Source organism: Mus musculus, chromosome X, assembly GCF_000001635.26.
Source record: "Mus musculus strain C57BL/6J chromosome X, GRCm38.p6 C57BL/6J".
Taxonomy (NCBI): Eukaryota; Metazoa; Chordata; class Mammalia; order Rodentia; family Muridae; genus Mus; species Mus musculus.
Genome location: NC_000086.7, coordinates 8,075,200 through 8,096,310, shown reverse-complemented (window position 1 = coordinate 8,096,310; position 21,111 = coordinate 8,075,200). Strand labels below are relative to the sequence as shown.

At 45.6% G+C, this 21,111-nt stretch overlaps 1 protein-coding gene across 1 annotated transcript; it reads left to right on the top strand.

The window, feature by feature from the left end:
• Positions 1-5,819: 5,819 nt before the first annotated feature.
• Was (Wiskott-Aldrich syndrome) lies at positions 5,820-14,845 on the top strand. The gene is made up of 12 exons (NM_009515.2): positions 5,820-6,020; positions 6,327-6,467; positions 6,969-7,055; positions 7,173-7,275; positions 7,396-7,437; positions 7,534-7,587; positions 8,376-8,550; positions 9,339-9,381; positions 9,594-9,747; positions 10,015-10,469; positions 10,691-10,805; positions 14,322-14,845. The coding sequence occupies exons 1-12, from the start codon at positions 5,883-5,885 to the stop codon at positions 14,375-14,377; spliced, it is 1,563 nt and encodes a 520-aa protein (NP_033541.1). The 5' UTR covers positions 5,820-5,882; the 3' UTR covers positions 14,378-14,845.
• The last annotated feature ends 6,266 nt before the right edge of the window (positions 14,846-21,111 follow it).

Sequence of the window (21,111 nt, the reverse complement as noted above, 5' to 3'; positions counted from 1 at the left end):
CTAAAACTCCAGGAGATCCTCCTGCCTAACCGCTGAGCACTGAGATTACAGGAGAGGCCGAGGAGGGTGGGGAGGGGCTTGGGGAGTACTGAACATTACTCTGATATTTTATAAGAATAACAATAAATAATAACCCACCCAGGCTTGTTGACTGACACACACTGTGATCTTAGCACTCAGGAGATGGTACCTATCGTCAGTTACATAGACAGTCTGGGCTACATAAGACTGCCTCAAATAATGATGATGATGTATAATTATAATAAGATAATTATTTTAAAAAATAATTATAACCTGCCAGATTTCGCCCACATCTTCATCACATTACTCCAATGGTCTTATTCATCTCAGCGATCTTAACTACTATTTTCTTTCCTGGGGAAGAGGGAACTGAGGTAGTCGGAGCTGACCAGAAAGGACACGGATGACAAGAAAACAAGAAGAAGAAAAAAAGAAAAAGAAAACAAGAGCCAGAGTCAGAGCCCAGGCTGGATAGCTCCAAATTTTGCTTCTAGCCCATTAGCCCCATTAGCTTCCGAGCTCTGTGTGTGTGTGTGTGTGTGTGTGTGTGTGTGTAGGTGATTCTTATCTCTGCAGATACTCTCTGCACACACCCGGTTGCTCTCTCATCCTGACAGGCCTCGGGGCTCCTAACCCACCCACTTGCTCCTGGCCTTATGAAACACCTCAGGAGTAAACTGTGCCGTCTCAGTCTCAGCTAGTTCGTAAGAAACAGTGATTGGCCGGGTGTGATGGCGCACGCCTTTAATCCCAGCACTTGGGAGGCAGAGGCAGGAGGATTTCTGAGTTCGAGGCCAGCCTGGTCTACAAAGTGAGTTCCAGGACAGCCAGGGCTATACAGAGAAGCCCTGTCTCGAAAAACAAACAAACAAACAAAAAACCCCAAAAAACCAAAAAAACAAACAAACAAAAAAAACAAGAAACAGTGATTGGCCCCTCCCCATGTTGAACTCAGGAAGAGCAGTCAGTGCTCTTAACCACTGAGCCATCCCTCCAGCCCTTAGTCTTTTCTTTGGAGTGATATCAATACAATATCTGCCCATTATTCACACACACACACACAGACACACACACACACACACACACAGAGAGAGAGAGAGCTCGAATCTTAAAGGAAATAGGAGGGGCTGGAGAGATGGCTCAGATGTTAAGAGCACTGACTGCTCTTCCAGAGGTCCTGAGTTCAATTCCCAGCAACCACATGGTGGCTCACAGCCATAAGATATGATGTCCTCTTCTGGTGTGTCTGAAGACAGCAACAGTGTATTCATATATAAATAAATAAATCTTAAAAAAAGGGGGGATAGGAGATAGTTTATTCTGAAGACATTCTGAGTGACCATGGCTTGGGAACACAGATTTAGTTGGCCCCAAATGCCACATTCCAACGTGCAAGCAGTTTCATCCAATTTTGTAGTTTTACAGAACAAAGACAGTCATAAATCAAGACACGTTGAAAATACACTGGTGGGTACCTCAGAAGATGGCAGAAGCTTTTCTATCAGCCCAAGGTGCTATCTGATGGTATTCCTAGCTTTTATGTTGGTGGGAACAAACAGTCTGCTACTTCAATAGATTCCCAAAGGTTTTTATCTTCTACTAACAGGATGTTAGTTCTGACACAAAGGTGGGTGAGAAATGGCTGGCTGCTCTAGGAGCTAAAACCAGCCCAAGGATAAGGTACTATCCAAGCTCTTCCTGTCTGTGCAGCTTTATCCAGTCAAGTAGATTCTGGATTCACAGCTTTTCCCAGGAATTCTCGATTATTCAGACCATATTTAGTACAGAAGCAAGATGCGTTCACATATTTAAAATCCTTTATTATTTAAAGTCACAGACATGGAAGGCCAATTATAAAGCAAAGTATCACTATAAACAAGAAACAAGCTGGGCTGGCTGGAGAGATGGCTCAGAGGTTAAGAGCGCCGACTGCTCTTCCAAAGGTCCTGAGTTCAAATCCCAGTAACCACAACCATCTGTAATGGGATCCGATGCCCTCTTCTGGTGTGTCTGAAGACAGTGACAGTATACTCACATACGTTAAATAAATAAATCTTAAACAACTATAGGATTTAGGTTTTCTTTTTGTTGTTGTTTTGCTTTTTTTTTTTTTTAGAGAAAAAGTATAAATTTTAATTCTGTGTGCTACTTATAAATAAGAACAGAAATACAATCATAGTTAATTTTCTGTTTTTTGAGACAGGGTTTCACCAAGCAGCCCTGGCCTGGTGCTCATAGAGATCTTTCTGCCTCTGCCTCTGTCTCCCAACTAAAGGTTTGTGCCAACACACTCAGAATCACAACCGTCAAATGTTAACTTTAAAAATACCAACTAGCAGAAGCATGGGGGCTTAACGTCATGTGCTGTAGAGTAAAGGGGGCATCTCTTGGGCTTCTTCTTATTACAGAAGCAGGAAGAAAATGAAGAACAAAAGAACCATAGGAGTAAGGGAGTTGATTTTAATTCCATGCGTGCGAGTGTTCTGCCTGCATCTATGCCTATGCACTATGTGTATGCCCGGGGTCCATGGATTCCCCTAAAGCTGGAGTTTACAGAAGCATAGGAGCTGCCGGCAGGCCCGGTGCTATTTCGAAGAGCAGCCTCTGAGCAACATCTCAATCCCCAGAGCTGTCAGCGCTCTTAACCACTGAGTCATCTCCCCAGCCCCTTTAGAAGGTTCCTGAATAACAAACAACAGGAACAAACCTGGGACAAGTTTCTTTGAGGACACACATCATCAGAGTAAAGATTATTAATCCTGCCATTTATTCCTTCAACATATTTTCTTTTTGAGACAGGTCTCATGTAACCCAGGCCAGCCTCTAATTCACTAGGTAGTTTTGGCTAACCTCCTACCTCTCTTTTCCAAATTTTTGGATTGTATGTGTGTGCCACAATACCCAACAAACATACTTCTTGAGTGTTTAGTTTGGGCTAGTTCCTAAAAAAATTTTTTTGAGGGGGGTGTTTCAAGACAGGGTTTCTCTGTGTAGCCCTGGCTGTCCTGGAACTCACTTTGTAGACCAGGTGTTGGCCTTGAACTCAGAAATCTGCCTGCCTCTGCCTCCCAAGTGCTGGGATTAAAGACGTGCGCCACTACTGCTCAGCCCTAGAAATTCTTAGTAAACATCATTCAGTGTGTACCATTAAGATGAGAGAACCCTTGTCAGTAGAGCGGTGGCTTGGCACAGGAGGCCCTGAGTTTGATTCTCAGCATCCCCTAAATCATGGTGGCACATGCTTGTAATCTCAGTATTTGGGGAGTTGGGGCTTCACGATCACAAGTTCAAGACCAGCCTTAACTACATGGAAAGTCAGAAGTCAGTCTGAAAAGCATTTATTGTAGAACCAGTTTAATTGAGATGTTTACCTTGAAATGTACACATTTATATACACACAATAAAGGAAATTAAACCACAGCCTCTACCACACTGGGCCACTCACAGCCTGGAATGTCTTTTTCTCTTTTTCTCTTCTTTCTTTCCTTCCTTCCTTCCTTTTTTTTTTTTTTTTTTTTTTTTTTTTTTTTTTTTTTTTTTGAGCAAGGGTCTCATTATGCGGCTCTGGCTCTTCTAGAATTCACTATGTAGACCAGGCTGGCCTCAAATTCAAAGTGATCTTCTTGCCTCTGCATCCAGAATTCTGGAGTCAAAAGTGTGTGCCACCATACCCAGCATCCTACAATGGTTTTTTAAAGCCAAATATGTACTTGGAAAAGCCAGGGATGATGGCATCTGTAACCCCAGCATATGGGAGGAGGTAAAGATGGCTCAGAAGTTAAGAGCACTAACTGCTCTTCTAGAGGTCCTGAGTTCAATCCCCAGGATGGTCAGAAGTTTAATATCATCCACAGTTACACAAGTTCAAGGTCATCCTGGACTAAGTGAAACTCTATAGGTCCCACACCCTCCCCCGTAAATGAAAGAAAATAAGAATCAGGTTGTAAGGTGCTTCAGATCTGGAGATGTCAGTAGCTCTGTATGCTGTGGGCCCCATAAACTATTTGGAGACTGGGTGAGAGGCTGGAAGAAGTTGAAGGAATGATCTCAAAAGGTATTTGGAGCCTGAGTTTGGATCGAAGACCTTGTGCCTGCAGGCATAGACAGTCAAGTTCCAGGCAGCCCCGAGGACATCCAATTCAAAGGTTTGTACCCACATCTGAAAGCTGCTTAGGCATGTCAAACTGCTGTCCCTACCCCTGGTACCCTCCTTCCCAACTGGCCAGCCTCCTCCCTTAGGCAATGGGATCAGAAGGCATGAGGGTACAGCTCAGAGTTAGAGCACGTACTTACCATGGTCAAGGCCCGGGAGCCAATCCTTATCACCAAAAGTGGAGACAACTAAGCCTTCAAAGGTTCCCTACTTTCATAAAGTCCCAACATAATAAAAAAATCAATCAAGATGTTGTTTTAGTATTTATTTATTTATACTGTCAAGTCCTTCCTTCCCGAATGAGATTGAAAAGAAAGTAATTAGGGCCAGGCATGGTGATACAGGCCTTTAATCCCAGCACTCAGAAGGCAGAGGCAGATGGATCTCTGTGAGTTCAAGGCCAGCCTGGTCTATAGAGTGAGTTTTAGGACAGCCAGGGCTCTACACAGGGAAAACGTGTCTCAAAACAAACAAACAAACAAACAAACAAACAAAAGCAAAGCAAAGCAAAGCAAAACAAAACAAAAACCAAATAAAACAAAAACAAAAAACAAAAAAGGGGTGGGGGTCTGAGTTTAGGCTAGAGAGATTGTTGAGTGGTTAAGAGCACTGACTGCTCTTCCAGAGGACATAGGTTCAAATCCCAGAACACACATGGCAGCTCAGGACTGTCTGTAACTCTGACACCCTCACACAGACATACATGTAGGCAAAACACCAAGGCGCATAAAATAAAAATAAATTTTACAAAAGAAAGTAATTGGGGTCTGGAGAGATGGCTCAGTGATTAAGAGCACTGACTGTTCTTCCAGAGGTCCTGAGTTCAAATCCCAGAAACCACATGGTGGCTCACAGCATCTGTAATGAAGATCCAATGCCCTCTCCTGGTGTGTCTGAAGACAGCGACAGTGTACCCGCATACATGAAATAAATAAATGAAAAAGAAAGTAATTAGGGAGCTACAGGGGGCAAGAGTAAAAGATGGGGAAGTGAGTCATGGCCTTCTATATCATTGGCAACGTCCAAAGCTAGAGATTAGTTCATATGCCTTTTTTTTTTTTTTTTTTTTTTTTTTTTTGGTTTTTCGAGACAGGGTTTCTCTGTATAGCCCTGGCTGTCCTGGAACTCACTTTGTAGACCAGGCTGGCCTCGAACTCAGAAATCTGCCTGTCTCTGCCTCCTGAGTGCTGGGGTCAAAGGTGTGCGCCACCACGCCCGGCTCAATATGCCTTTAAAAGGAAAAGCTGTAATGCAATGGCCCTTTAGCACCTGGAGCCTTAGATTCAACCCCAGGCCAAGTCGGTGCTTTTGGAAGACGGAAGGAGGCTACACAGACTTGTGACTACTCTCTGCGTAGCTACCCTGAAGGAGAAGCTCTGCAGATGGCGTAGCTCTCCCTCAGTGTCCGACTAGAGCAAGGCTGATCTAAGCCTGTCAGAAGGAAATGGCCCCGCACAAAAAGGGAGAGGACGTTGGGAAGAAAGAAGAAAGGAAGATGCCCTGAGCTCATTACAAACTTGGATCTAGCCACGCAAATGGAGGAGGGCCCATGCCTGTCCTAGAGAGGAGAACAGGCCCTCTGGGGGGCCCTGGAGGACTTATTTCCCTTGTGGTTTATTGTACTTCCTGTTCCCCTGCTCACTGCGGAAGTTCCTCTTCTTACCCTGCACCCAGAGCTTAGCTGGAGAGGACTAAGGCAGAAGGCAGCATGAATAGTGGCCCTGGCCCTGTAGGAGGCAGGCCTGGGGGCCGAGGGGGACCAGCCGTTCAGCAGAACATTCCTTCCAACCTCCTCCAGGACCATGAAAACCAGAGACTCTTTGAGCTTCTTGGCCGAAAATGCTGGGTGAGTTGGGAGATCTCCTGGTCCTCCCAGTCTCCCTCCCTCTCCTCTTCTTCCTCTCTACTTCTTCTTCCCCGTTCTGCTTCCTCCTCTTACCCATATTTCCCTTCTCCTTGTTCCCATCATCCCTGTATCCCCCTTCTCCCCATCTCCTCTCCTCAGATTCACTCACTCCCCATTATCTTGATGTCTACTCCCCTTCCTCCTGGCTACAGCTCTTTCCCCAAGCTCATGAAAGCCACAGGCAGGCAAGGACCAGGCCTGGTGACCCATGAGCACACTGCACTGACCCCTGCTCTCCCCTCCTAGACACTGGCTACCACAGTTGTTCAGCTCTACCTGGCACTGCCCCCTGGAGCTGAGCACTGGACCATGGAACACTGCGGGGCTGTGTGCTTCGTGAAGGATAACCCTCAGAAGTCCTACTTCATCCGCCTTTATGGCCTACAGGTGACCCCATGCCCCACTGGACAGGAAAGCTAGTTCCCAACTTACAAAACCAGTTTTTGTCCACAGCTCCAAGCCTTCACTCATATCAGTGACCCCCTGAGCTCCAGAACCAAAGACCAATACAGATCCCAAGTTGTGTTTTTCTCATTCTGAGTCTAAGAAGACGGACCTCAGAAGGTTTATATCAAGACTTAGATCTGCTCCACAAATACCTGAGCCTCAGCCTCAAATATGTTCTAAATCATGTTGAATACTCTTAGAACTGGAATCTTAAATTCACAACGTGGAGCCTTCAACTCCTACATATAGGCTTTGGCTCCCAAACCCATATCTCTCATATCGGTGTCTGACTCTCAGACACCTAGAACCCAAACTCTGATAGTGAGCTGAAGCTGAAGAGCTTTAAATAAAACCCCGGGACACCAAACCTGGACACCATGCTCCAGTGGTCTGCCACCCAAGATGCCTGGATTTCAGCATGCACCTCCCCCCACTTTCCAGGCTGGTCGGCTACTCTGGGAACAGGAGCTGTACTCTCAGCTGGTTTATCTCACTCCCACCCCGTTCTTCCACACTTTTGCTGGAGATGTAAGTGAGCAGCTTGTGCATCCTTGCGCTGCAGTTGGGGGGGATGGGGAGGAGATGAGAAAGTCCCGGGGATGTGGGGGGCGTACTAGAAGTTTGCTGACCCCAAGGCATGTATAGGACTGTCAAGTAGGACTGAACTTTGCGGATGAGAGTGAAGCCCAGGCCTTCCGGGCCTTGGTGCAGGAGAAGATACAAAAAAGGAATCAGAGGCAAAGCGGAGGTAAGGAGGCCTTGGTGGGAATTGGGGGGAGGTAGGTTAGACAGAGGTGAGTGCACGGGTGTGAGGCTGGAAAAGCCCCTCTCATGGTTTTGGCTCTCAGTCCACCCTATTTAACCACAGAAAGACGCCAGCTACCACCACCACCAGCACCAATCAATGAGGGTGAGTCCTCTCGTTCAAATAAAGGTTATGAAGAACTAACCCAGAGATGTGGGGGAGCAAGATTAGGGCAGATCTGAACTCATTCCATTTTTCCAGAGAGAAGAGGAGGGCTCCCACCTGTGCCCCCACACCCGGGTGGAGATCATGGGGGTAAGTGGCAATTCTCACATCACTGGAGAGATGGTGGGGGTTAGTAGATGAATGAGTACTTGAGTCTGTCTGTAAATTCATAAAGAGGTGGATGGTGGGTGGACAGATGAGCACGGTGATAGATTGGTGGCAGACATGGCTAAATTGGGAGATGGACTGATGATGGCTTATAGATAAATAGGTACATGAGTATTTGGGTAAATGGATGAAAACTTACTTGCATTTAAGTAATGAATAGGTGGTTCAGAGAATTCATGAATGGGCATGTAAACAGATGAACAGTGGACAAAGAGGGCCGCTGAGATGGAACAGCGCTTGCCACCAAGCCTAGACACCATCGTTCTAGCCCCAGAATCCACATAAAGATAGGAAAGAAACAATTCCACAAAGTTGTCCTCTGACCTCCACACATGTGCCTTGCACGCACACACACATAATATACATTTAAAGAATTCAATCACAAAAGTGGGATGAGAGAATATTCTATCCAAGGAAGATCAAATGATTAGGTGTGAATGAATGAATAACTTAATAAGCTTTTTAGCCAACCAGCCAGAGAATGGATGAGTCAGTACTTGAATGGTAAAGACACATGAATTGGTGACTCTTTCAGTGTTTTTTTGGGATCCATCCACCGCTCTGTAGGCCTTGTTTAGACCTCTCTCATCTGTTTCCTCCATGTCCATCAAACATATCCACAAACTTCTCCAATGAGCTTTCTATTTCTTGCCCCTGGGCTTCGGCTAGTAAGTGCGTTGGCCAGTGGTTCATTCACCATTTTTCCACAGGCCCATCAGGTGGTCCACTATCTCTAGGACTTGTGACGGTCGACATTCAGAACCCTGACATCACAAGTTCACGATACCGTGGGCTCCCTGCACCTGGCCCTGGCCCAACTGATAAGAAACGCTCAGGGAAAAAGAAGATCAGCAAAGCTGATATCGGAGCACCGAGTGGATTCAAGTGAGAACTTCTTCCCGTAGGATCCCAATGGGTGGGAAAGCATCTGAGCTGAGCAGAGGGAAACACAGGCAGATGGGTGAATGGGAAGAATTAATTAATGGGCTGAAGAATGAACGCGCAGGTGATTGGTAGGAGTGGGTAGGTAGATGGGTGGGTGAGTGGATGACGATACAGATAGATTATGCAGGGATAGATAAACTGGACAGTCAAGTGGGTGAATGGATAGCGTATGATGAGTTAACACACATGTGGAGAGAACATGTAAAAATGCAAATGGATTGCCAAGTGTGGTGGGGCACTCCTGTAATCTCAGCACCTTTGAGAAAGAAGCATTATGGACAAGGGTTCATGGTGGCTCACAACCATCTGTAATGGGATCTGATGCCCTCTTCGGGTGTGTCTGAAGACAGCTACAGTGTGCTCATATACATAAAATAAATAAGTCTTTTAAAAAAAGAAAACAGCCCACAGATGAGAAAGAAAGTGGAGGAGGGGAGGAGGAGGAGGAAGAGGAAGAGGAAGAGGAAAGAGCAGCAGGGAGGAAGGAAAAAAGTAAATATGGGAGTAGATGGGTAGGCAAAGATGAAAAGAGAAATTGGTGGGCAAATTTGTAAAATTTGAGCAGATGGGCGGAGGGACAGGGACATGGCCAAGCCATGGTCTGACAGATGAATGGTAACCAAAATATTCGCTCACTTGCTCTGGCTTTTTGGAGGCCCTCTGGGAAGGAGAGGACAAGGGGTAAAGAGGACCCTGGGGCTTGATTGCCATCCCTTTCCCTTCTCTAGACATGTCAGCCACGTGGGCTGGGATCCCCAGAATGGATTTGATGTGAGTAGCTCCAAAGACGCCCCCCCCCCGAGCCCCACCCAACTTCCACATACTCTCCCATTGACCAAGGCTCAGAGCCCATATCCAGACCGAGCCCTTCCCATAGCCCTCTTGGATACTTGGCTGTTCTGGCTATGGTGATAATCTGTACCCCTTCCTAATTCACTTTCTGCTTTTAACTCTGCTCTGCCCTTTGGTTCCCGCTGGAGCAGGTGAACAACCTAGACCCGGATCTGCGGAGCTTGTTCTCCAGGGCAGGAATCAGCGAGGCCCAGCTCACTGACGCAGAGACCTCCAAGCTCATCTACGATTTTATTGAGGACCAGGGAGGTCTAGAGGCTGTCCGGCAGGAGATGAGGCGCCAAGGTAAGCACCTTCTTCTCTGGTCCTGAAGGTTGTTATCCTAGAAATGTGTAAGAAAAAAATGAAGCTCAAGCCGGGCGTGGTGGCGCATGCCTTTAATCCCAGCACCTGGGAGGCAGAGGCAGGCGGATTTCTGAGTTCGAGGTCAGCCTGGTCTACAAAGTGAGTTCCAGGACAGCCAGGGTTATACAGAGAAACACTGTCTCGAAAAACAAAAAAGTGAACCTCAAAACTTAATGCACACATAAATGTCATTTTACCCCTCTGCAGAGCCACTCCCACCACCTCCGCCGCCATGCAGAGGAGGAGGAGGAGGAGGAGGAGGAGGAGGAGGAGGAGGAGGAGGAGGAGGAGGCCAGCCTCTGAGACCTCCTGTTGTGGGGAGTAATAAGGGTCGCTCAGGTCCACTGCCCCCTGTACCTATGGGGGGTGCCCCACCTCCACCAACACCACGAGGGCCCCCACCACCAGGCCGAGGGGGTCCTCCTCCACCACCCCCTCCAGCCACTGGACGATCTGGACCACCACCTCCTCCACTCCCTGGAGCTGGGGGACCACCAGCACCGCCACCACCACCACCACCACCACCACCTCCACCCTGCCCTGGGAGTGGGCCCGCCCCTCCCCCGCTCCCTCCTACTCCAGTGTCTGGGGGGAGCCCAGCACCTGGTGGGGGCCGGGGTGCACTTTTGGACCAAATCCGGCAGGGAATTCAGCTGAACAAGGTAAAGATGGGCAGGATAGATAACGGGGGATCTGTGTAAGTCAGAAAATTGTGGACCATGGTTGAGATTCTGGGTTTTGGGGGAATCCAGTGATAAATTGGAGATCGGTGTGGTCCCTTGAAAGAGACTGGAGTGTGTGAGAGAAGAAATGAAGAAAGGGCAGGAGAAGTGCTCTTCTCCCAGTCCTGAGCCCTCCTCTGTGCGCCAATCTCTTGCTGCAGACCCCTGGAGCTCTAGAGAACTCAGTACAGCAACCACCCGCGCAGCAGTCAGAAGGCCTAGTAGGTGCCCTGATGCATGTCATGCAGAAGAGGAGTAGAGTCATCCATTCCTCAGGTGAGCCTGCTGTGCCAGAATTGTGACCTGACTCCCAGGGCTAGCTAGAAGTGGCTTGCAAACAGCTCCAGGTATTGTTCTTATTGGTGACACTAGGAGGCCCATGTATGTGGTGAATATATATATATATAAAGTCGTCAGGCAGCAGTATTATAATTAAGTGGAGTGGATCTTTGGCAGTAATATTAACATATGCCAGGGTATTCCCACAGTATGAACATTAACCACATACGTTCAGTGATCATTAGTTGCGTGACAAGACTTTTCTTACCCTAAATAGGGAGCCCATGACAGAGCGAAGTACCACCGAAGTCCAACGTGGTGAATCAATGAGTTTTATTGGGGTCACTTACAGGAATATGGGTGAGGGGTTATTTACAGGAACAGATGTGATTCAAGACAACTGTATCACCAAAGCCCAACACAGCATGGGTGACAGCTCATAAAAGCTAGGAGCCTGGAGCCTGCAGGCTGATAACAGGCTGGGAAGTGTCTTTCCCAAGTGACTCTGGTCTAAACCTCTTCCAGGCAGCTGGTCTGGTCTTCTTTGTGGTTGGCATGTCTTGAGAGTGACTCACAGTAGTCTTTATTGCTTATTCTGAGAGGAAGGGGCCTGGTGAATCTGGTCAGTTCCAGAGGCTTACTGAAGCCATTTTGAGTTGTTTACCTTCGGGCTTAAGCGGATGGAATACTTCAATCTTCATCTCAGAGGAAACTGGTAGACAGCATTAGCTCATCACGTGAAAATTCTGTTATAAAGCACTCCATCTTTGGTTAAAAGCACTGGCTGCTATTCCAGAGGACATGGGTTCAATTCCCACAGCCCAGATGGTAGCTCAAAACTATCTTTAAACTCTTGTTCCAAGGGATCTGGCAGTGTCTTCTGGCCCCCACAGCCACCAGGCACATACTCGAGGCACAAATGTACATGCAAGCAAACACTGATGCATAAAATGATAAACTTAAAAAAATAACAACTCCATCTTAGCTGAGGTGGTATGGTGGTACATGTCTTTAGCCCCAGCACTTGGGAGGCAGAAACAGGTGAGTCTCTCTGAGTTCAAGACCAGCTTCATCTACATAGAGAGTTCCAGGGTAGCTAAGGCTACATATGGAGACCCTGTCTCAAAACAAATCAAAGTGTTTAAGGGATGACTAAAAGGCACCTGCTGCCAAGCTGGATGACGTGAGTTTGAGTGACATCCAGCATTCATATGGTGGAAGTAGAGAATCGGTTCCTGCAAGTTATCCTCTGACCTCCACATTCACACATGGACCCACACACAAATGAATAATGACATAACTTTAAAAAGATGAACCTCCATCTTTGGCAATCACATTACCATTAAATCCAATAATTCACAGAAGCACATCAACTCATGGTATGCTAATATAATTAGTCATTTTGGGGCAAAGGTATGTAATGATGCGTCATGAATGTCCACATCATCGTTGTACAGGGGCCATGCTAATCTTTGTATCACTCCATATGCTCTGTGTGTGCTGTCAGACACTAGCCTAGCCTTTCTACGATGTTAAGAACTGACTGTGCCAATTATATTGTCATTAACCCGGGATGTGGGGATAATACTAATCTTGACCTAGTTCCAATAGGTTGAGAGCAGGTACCCAATAATGTCATTAACTCCAACTTCACAATAATATTAATATTAACCTAAGTTTGTCTGCAAGACTAATGTGAATTCATTGTGTGATGATATTCTAACAAATGTCATTTGACAGTATTCTCATTAGCTTCATTCTGAACTGGCAGTATTAGCATAAATGCACCAAGAAACAGTAATAAATTACCCAAGTATTGCTGATGTTTAAACCTGCCATATTTAGCAACAAAGGAGTTAGAATGAATGTTCAGACTAAGAACATGTGGTTGTTATGTGAGGCAAGGTCTCCTGCAGCACAAACTACATGATATTGAGCTTCGGAGCTTCGAGATTCCACCTCCCCGGGGCTGGGATGACAGGTGTGCAACACCACTCCAAGTTTCTGTGGTGCTGGGAACCGAACCTAATGCTATCCTGGAACTCACTCTGTAGACCAGGCTGTCCTCGAACTCAGAAATCTGCCTGCCTCTGCCTCCCAAGTGCTGGGATTAAAGGCGTGGGCCACCACTGCCCGGACTAATGCTTCTTAAACTGTCTAACCACTGAGCCACATCCCTAACCATGTGTACTTTGTACTTTCTTCTCTCTCTCTCTCTCTCTCTCTCTCTCTCTCTCTCTCTCCCTCTCCCTCTCCCTCTCTCTCTCTCTCTCTCTCTCTCTCTCTCTCTCTCTCTCTCTCTCGGTTTTTCGAGACAGGGTTTCTCTGTGTAGCCCTGGCTGTCCTGGAACTCACTTTGAAGACCAGGCTGGCCTCGAACTCAGAAATCTACCTGCCTCTGCCTACTGAGTGCTGGGATTAAAGGCATGCACCACCACGCCTGGCTCATGCGTACTTTCATATTTATTTGTTGGTTTTGTGTCTGTGTGTATATTGGTGCACATGTGCATCTGACATGTGTGTGGGGTTTCTCTCCTTCTACCTTATGAGGCCTGAGGATTAAACTAAGGTTGTTAGGCTCAGAGGCAGGTGCTTTTATTTTTATTTTTAAAGGTTTATTTATTTATTTTATGTATAAGAGTACACTGTAGCTGTCTTCAGACACACCAGAAGAGGGTATCAGATCACATTACAGTTGGTTGTGAGCCACCACGTGGTTGTTGGGAATTGAACTCAGGACCTCTGGAAGAGCAGTCAGTTCTCTAAACTGCTGAGCCATCTCTCCAGTCCCTTTTCTTTTTTCTTTCTATTTTTTTTTTAAAAGACAGGGTCTGAGTATGTAGCCCAGACTAGCCTGGAACTCATTATGCATAAGCTAGCCTGGTCTCAAATTCATGATCCTCTTACCTCAACCTTCTGAGTTCTGAAATTATACAAATGCATCAGTGTGTGCAACTCCATTAACATTTGTTGTTGTTGTTTTTTAAGATTTATTTATTATTATACATAAATACACTGTAGCTGACTTCAGACACACCAGAGGGCATCATTTATGGGAGGTTGTGAGCCACCATATGGTTGCTGAGATTTGAACTCAGGACCTTCGGAAGAGCAGTCAGTGTTCTTACCCACTGAGCCATCTCGCTAGTCCCGTTGTTGTTGTTTTAAGACAGGGTCTCACTATTATGTAGCCCTGGTTGTTCTGGAACTCTCTGAGTAGACCATGCTGGATCCACTTGCCTCTGCCTGCAGAATTCTGGGATTCAAGGCGTGTGCCACCAAACCCAGCCTGACCTTTTCTTTTCAATACTGCATGGACTTGAACTCTAGCTATAACACCCACTGCTGCAATATAATCCCGATTTTGCCCAAGCTGTGCCTTCAGCAGAGAACTTTAGTCTTTCCACACCCACCCCAGGCCAAGTCCCTCCTAGACCATAGGAACTTTCTCATGGCCTTTGAGCCTACCTTCCTGTCCTGAGTAATAAATACTCTGAATCTTTCTTCCTCCAGATGAAGGGGAGGATCAGACCGGCGAGGATGAAGAGGATGATGAATGGGATGACTAAAGTCATCTTCCTTCCAGCAAGCCAGTTCCTCTCCACACTCACTCTGCCATCTAGATTCTGCTCCGCTGGCAGCTTCCCAATTCACCTGTTGGGGAACCTCATACCCAATCTAAAGTACACATGACGTCACCTTTCACCTCTCATAACTCAGGGATGAAACAGGATAAAATTGAGTCTATGTGTCTGAGTGTGTGTTCATTCACATCCTAAATGAGTAGTTTGGGTTTCTTTCCCTCACAGTCCCTTTTGGCTTTGATCTTGCTTTGTGTGTTTTTATTGAGCCTTTCACAAGTATGATCATTTATTCCTTTAAGATTTCAGCCATAGCCGGGTGTGGTGGCGCACGCCTTTAATTCCAGCAGAAGGGAGGCAGAGGCAGGTGGATTTCTGAGTTCGAGACCAGCCTGGTCTACAGAGTGAGTTCCAGGACAGCCAGGGCTATACAGAGAAACCCTGTCTCAAAAAACCAAAAAAAAAAAAAAATCTCAGCCACGTCGCCTGTATTTCTTTACTTTTCCCTTCCTCCTCCCACCCCGCCCCACCCCCATTTTAAAGAAGCTTGAAATTGGGGCTGGGAGAGGTGGCTCAGAATTTAAGAGCACTGACTGCTCTTCCAGAGGTCCTGAGTTCAAATTCCAGCAACCACATGGTGGTTCACAACCATCTGAAATGGGATCTGATGCCCTCTTCTGGTGTGTCTGAAGACAGCTACAGTGTACTCACATACATAAAACAAACAAATAAATAAATCTTTTTTTTTAAAGCTTGAAATTTTGTTATGATTTGGGAGAAAGGGGCTACAACAGTTTCAGTACATGTTTCCTAGGTTTTCCCCAAACTCTTGGGCTTATGCAACCCTCCTGCTTCAGCCTTCTAAGAGCTGGAGATCCAGACAAGTGCCACCATGTCTGGCTTTAGCCTATATTTCGTTTGTTTCTTTCTAGTGTGTGTGAGTGTGTGTAACATAAAGAAAGTAAGCCAGGCGTGGTGGCGCACGCCTTTAATCCCAGCACTCAGGAGGCAGAGGCAGGCAGATTTCTGAGTTTGAGGCCAGCCGGGTCTACAGAGTGAGTTCCAGGACAGCCAGGCGACACAGAGAAACCCTGTCTCGGAAAAAAACAAAAACAAAAACAAAAAACAACCAAACAAAAAACAAAAACAAAAACAAAAAATCCTCAAAAACATAGAGAAAGTATGTGTGGTTTGTGTGTAAGAGAGAAAGAGAAAGAAAGAGAAAGAATGTGGGGTGTGTGTGTGTGTGTGTGTGTGTGTGTGTGTGTGTGTGTGATATTCATAGGCCAAAGGCTGGATATTGTACTGGCTGTTTTTGTTTCAATTTGATACAAGCTAGAGTCATCACAGGCACAGGGGGCCTCCCTTGAGGAACTGCCTCTGTGAGATCCAGCTGTAAGATCATTTTCTCAATTAATGCTCAATGGGGGAGGGCCCAGCCCATTGTGGTTGGAGCCATCCCTGGGCTGGTGATCCTGGGTTCTACAAGAAAGCAGGCTGAGCAAGCTATGAAGAGAAAGTCAGTAAGTAGCACCCCTCCATGGCCTCTGCATCAGCTCCTGCCTCCAGGTTCCTGCCCTGTGTGCTTCATTTCTGACTTCCCTTGATGATGTGAAAGTGTAAGCTAAATAAACCCTTTCTCCCCAACTTGCTTATGGTCAAGGTGTTTTGTTGCAGCAATAGAAACCCTAAGTAGGACAGATCTATTCCTCAATTACTCTTTATTTTGTAAGATATTTTCTTGGTTTGTTTGTTTTGTTATTTTTTTTAAAGATTTATTTATTATTTTTTAAAAGATTTATTTATTTATTTATTTTATATGAGTACACTGTAGCTGCCTTCAGACACACTAGAAGAGGGCATTGGATCCCATTACAGATGGCTGTGAGCCACCATGTGGTTACTGGGAACTGAACTCAAGACTTTTGAAAGAACAGTCAGTGCCCTTAACCTCCAGCCCTTATTTATTTATTTTTATGTATGTGAGTACACTGTAGCTGTACAGATGATTGTGAACCTTCATGTGGTTGTTGGGAATTGAATTTTTAGGACCTCTACTAACTCTGGTCTGCCCTGCTCGCTCTGGTCAACTCAGCTATGTTCCAAAGATTTACTTACATAAGCACACTGTAGCTGACTTCAGACGCACCAGAAGAAGGCATCAGATCTCATTATGGGTGGTTGTGAGCCACTATATGGCTGCTGAGATTTGAACTCAGGACCTTCGGAAGAGCAGTCAGTGCTCTTACTCACTGAGCCATCTCGCCTACCCCTTTATTTTGTTATTGTTGAGACAGTCTATGTGGCTCTAGTTGTCCTGGAACTTGCTGTACAGATCAACTGGGCTTGAACTCACAGAGATCTGTCTGCCTCTGTCTCTTGAGTGCCACCATACCTGGAGACATTTATCTATCTATCTATCTATCTATCTATCTATCTATCTATCTATCTATCTAAGGAGGGTTTCTCTGTGTAATCCTGACTGTCCTAGTGCTCACTTTTGTAGACCAGGTTAGCCTTGAACTCACAGAGACCTGCCTGCCTTGGCCTCTGGAGTGCTGGGATAAAAGGCATGCACCACCACTGTCTGCTGACACCTTTAAAAAAAATGTGTGAGCTTCCATAATAGACCTAAAATCTTCACTTAGTGGGCTCATATCAATAAACTCAACCTAATCCAATTTTATATTCCCTTCACATGTATCCCACACCAATAAAATCTATTCCCACACATATCCCCCAGACTTGTGCTTGAATGAATTAGCAACCTCATGAAGCTCTTTAGTAGTGTAGTGCAGTTCCTCATGGACTGCACTTTCCACCTCCCCTCCAGGAACCTGCTTAACCTTTAGTCTGGTTATAGGTCTAGAGGCAACTGTAGGGACACTAGTATTGTCTTGCCTGGCATCAGAGAAAGTCACTGTTTGTTTAACAGACAATGAAGGATTAATTTCCTCAATCAAAGCTGAAAAGGATTTGTGGGTGTGGCTTGGGGTTCACCTTCTGCTGATCATGGAGAGACTGCTTCATGAGAATCTGGGGGATTCAAAGTTCTCAGCTTCACTAGTGTCCTCCCACACATCCTCATCCCAAAGTACAAGATCCCATTCTCTACCAACTAATGCCCTTTCTTTAACTGCCAACACTCTCCCAGGTTGGGACTTGAATTTTCACTGTAATTCAACCAACCTTGTATTGAGGACTTCAGTTTGACTACCCACCACATGAGCTCTGTGGGTGCTGTTTGTGAGCATCTGGCCCAGGTCAGTTTTTATCACTGAGTTCATTGCTGTCCTTCCCCATATCCAGAGATGCTAGAATGCTGGTTGGTTAATTTGTGTCACAGAGCCTATTCCTTTCCTTTGTTCATTTATCCAGAGATCCTGGGAGCAACCAGCTGCCATCATCATTTGCCTTATTTTTCCACAAATTGTCAAAAGTGTTACATACAGAGTCACAACTGGTGAATCAGGATAATCTTCTTAAGTTTGTAAAATAGTTCCTATCATGGGCTTTCAGTAGTCTCCAATCTCCCGAGAGAAGCTTTACTTTAGTAACTGGAGGGGCTTGGTTACTGTAGGTGTTGGCAAACTGGAAACCCTATTTCAGACATTGAAAAAATTAATCCTTGCAGGACAGTGGTGGCACGTACCTTTAATCCCAGCATTCAGGAAGTAGATGGATCTCTGTGAGTTCGAGGCCAGCCTGGTCTACAGAGAGAGAGTTCCAGGACAGTCAGAGCTACACAGAGAAATCCTGTCTGGAAAAACCAAACTAAAAAAACACAAAAAACAAAAAACAAAAAACCAAACAAACAAAAACCCAACCAACCAATCAAACAAACAAAACCCCACATATACAAAGAAAGAAAAAAGAAGTCATCCTTATACTTTCATTTTTCTAGAACCACTTGATAAACAGAATTTACATTTAATTATATATGTGTATGCATCTATTTGTTTTTATATATGGGATTTTTTGGAATGGTTTACAGGCTTTGGTCCTGGTAGTTCAACAGTAGCTATATGGCAGAATCCCAAAGAAGTAACCTTTAATGCCAATGAAGGAATGGTCTTGCCAGCTAGAGCAAGAGCAAGCAGGCAGAGAGAGAGAGAGAGAGGGACAGGGACAGGGACAGGGAGAACAAGCTTCCTTCTTCCACGTCCTTCTTATAGGCTGCCACATAGAAGTTGTGGCCTAGCTGGGCAGTGGTGGCACACGCCTTTAATCCCAGCACTTGGGGGGCAGAGGCAGGCGGATTTCTGAGTTCAAAGCCAGCCTGGTCTACAGAGTGAGTTCCAGAACAGTCAGGGCCACACAGAGAAACCCTGTCTCGAAAAGGAAAAAAAAAAGTTGTGGCCCATATAAAAGGAGGATTGTCACAAATAATCCCTCACAGGTGTACCTAGTCACTTAGGTTTTAATCATCAAGTTCAGATGTAGTGAAGTTGACAACCGAGAAGTCTTTGGAACCTTATAACCCCCGATGGAGAGCAAGAGGAGCATGCGAGGTAGCAGTTTTCTGAGACAGTGAACATGCAGGCTGTATGACACGCCTGCCAGCACTGGTTGGGGTTGATAGCTTTACAGGCTGATTCACTGACGATCCATGTCACCGCGGCTGACCAGACTACCAGATGCTGCGAATGGCTAAAGCGCCATTCTGGCTTCTATGAACCACTTCTGGCCTGAGAGAATGTCTGGATCTGTAAAGCCAAGGACGCCCTGAAAGAAACTCCATAGCTTCATTTGCTTCCAAAAACTCCCCAATTCTGGAGGTCTCGACAGCACACGGTTTTGTCTCCTGCTAGCTTTGCTGTACATAGCATCTCCAAGTGAGGCTGCTCGATCACTTACGTTATTGTCTGGCAAAGGTGCTTTGTGCCCCTTTTCCCTGCCCCATTCGGTATCTTAAATCACAAGGTTAAATAACTTCCTGACATCAAGAAATGAGTCAGAAAACTTGCTAATCAGTAACTTTTCTTGTGATTTACAGACTCCAGAACACCAAAGAAACTTTAGAAAATAACAGTTTACATGTCGGAAAAGCAGGCCACTGTGGAATTTATGACCATCCAGCCCTCCTCAAACTAGAAAGATAACTTTCCTCAGCTCCCTCAGTTGCCTTATACCTGCAGACTCTAAGCAAAATGGTCTCCGTTTGAGATAGTATCCTATCTTCTTTTGTTTGCCGACTTTCTAAATAGATTTTTTTCTTTGTTCCCAATCTGGCTTTTTCCAGTCACGAGTAAATGAATGTGGGTGCTCTAATTACAGAGGTAATCTTGTCGATTTCAAGCTGGCTGATCAAAGAGTATGGAACCTCCAGCTAGGCAGCTATTTCTGATGGCTGGTTGTCTACCTAGGCTGAGTCACATGATACTGAGCATTCTGACTAAACATCCACAGGTAGTACGGTCAGTGGGATACCTAGACTGACTACCTGCTTATCTGAAAAGGTGAGAGGGAGAATGAATGAGTCCCGGGGTTAGCTGAGGAACAGCTCTGTCAGGAAAGCTCCCCCGTCCCCCTCAGATACATGCATGGTTGCAAAGTATCCTGATAGAATCCAAGTCTCTCTGAGGAACCTAACACTTCAGAAGATTGACCCATAATGGAAATGAGAAAAGATAGAGTCATTATAGGAACCCAGCTTGACTTGACCACAGCCATTTTAGTCAACTTCAGTGGTGGTAGGGCACAGGGCCTCAGCATACTTTCCAAACCTATAGGATAAACAAAGCCATTAAGATAAGGCAGGCTCCAGCTGCAGATGTAGCAGAGAATGACCTTATCTGGCGTCAATGGGAGGGGAGGCCCTTGGTCCTGTGGAAGCTCGATGCCCCAGCAAGTAAGGGGATGCTAGGGTGGTGAGGCGGGAGTGGTTTGGTGGTGGTAGGGGAGCACCCTCATAGAAGCAGGGAGGATGGAGGATGGGATAGGAGGTTTCCAGGGGGAAAATAGGGAAAAGGTTTAACATTTGAAATGTAAATACATAAAATAACCAATTTTTAAAAAAAGGAAAAAAAAAGAAAATCTAAAAAAAAAAAAAAGATAAGTCAGGGAAGCATTTCATGATAACTACTGATGCCCAAATTACTTTAAGCTGATATTTAGTGAAATGGATTTAGAAAAATAATTGATGGGCCACATTGAAGTTTGTGTAGCACGTAACTCTGTCCTCCTGCTGTGCAGTATAGGGTTTCTCATGTCTTGTTGACACTAGAGATATGAATACGTCTGTAAATCTGTAATAATTGCACTTTGCGAAATCCTGGCTCTTTCTAACTCTTCTGGTATATGTGCGTGTTACTGTGGACTGTGTACGTGTGCATACACATATGTAGGCTAGAGGTCAACAGCAGGCATCTCCCTTGATTGTGATCCATTTTCTTTTTAATTCTTATTACATTTATTGGGTGTGTGTATGTGTGTATGCAGACACATATGTAGGTCAAAGGTCAATGGTAAGCATCATCCTTGATTGATCTCATTGTATTTTTTTTAATATTAAATTTATTTGGGGTATGTGTGTATACACCTACCAAAGTGCAGGTGTGAACAGAGGACAGCTTACAGGAATGGGTTCTGTCCTCTAAGAGCAAGCTTGGGGCTCCTGTCTCCCTCCTCCAGCACTTTGTCGCTGGGTGTGGCTCTTACATGGGTGCTGACAATAATTTGTCCTGACCTAATCCCAGTCCACTTCGGGACATGGGTGGCCA

Bases quoted from the DNA above. Each gene is read 5' to 3' on its own strand.
- Was (NM_009515.2), top strand. From the start codon at position 5,883: ATGAATAGTGGCCCTGGCCCTGTAGGAGGCAGGCCTGGGGGCCGAGGG. The intron at 6,468-6,968 runs GTGACCCCATGC...CCCACTTTCCAG, and splicing joins TCCGCCTTTATGGCCTACAG to GCTGGTCGGCTACTCTGGGA. The intron at 7,438-7,533 runs GTGAGTCCTCTC...CCATTTTTCCAG, and splicing joins ACCAGCACCAATCAATGAGG to AGAGAAGAGGAGGGCTCCCA.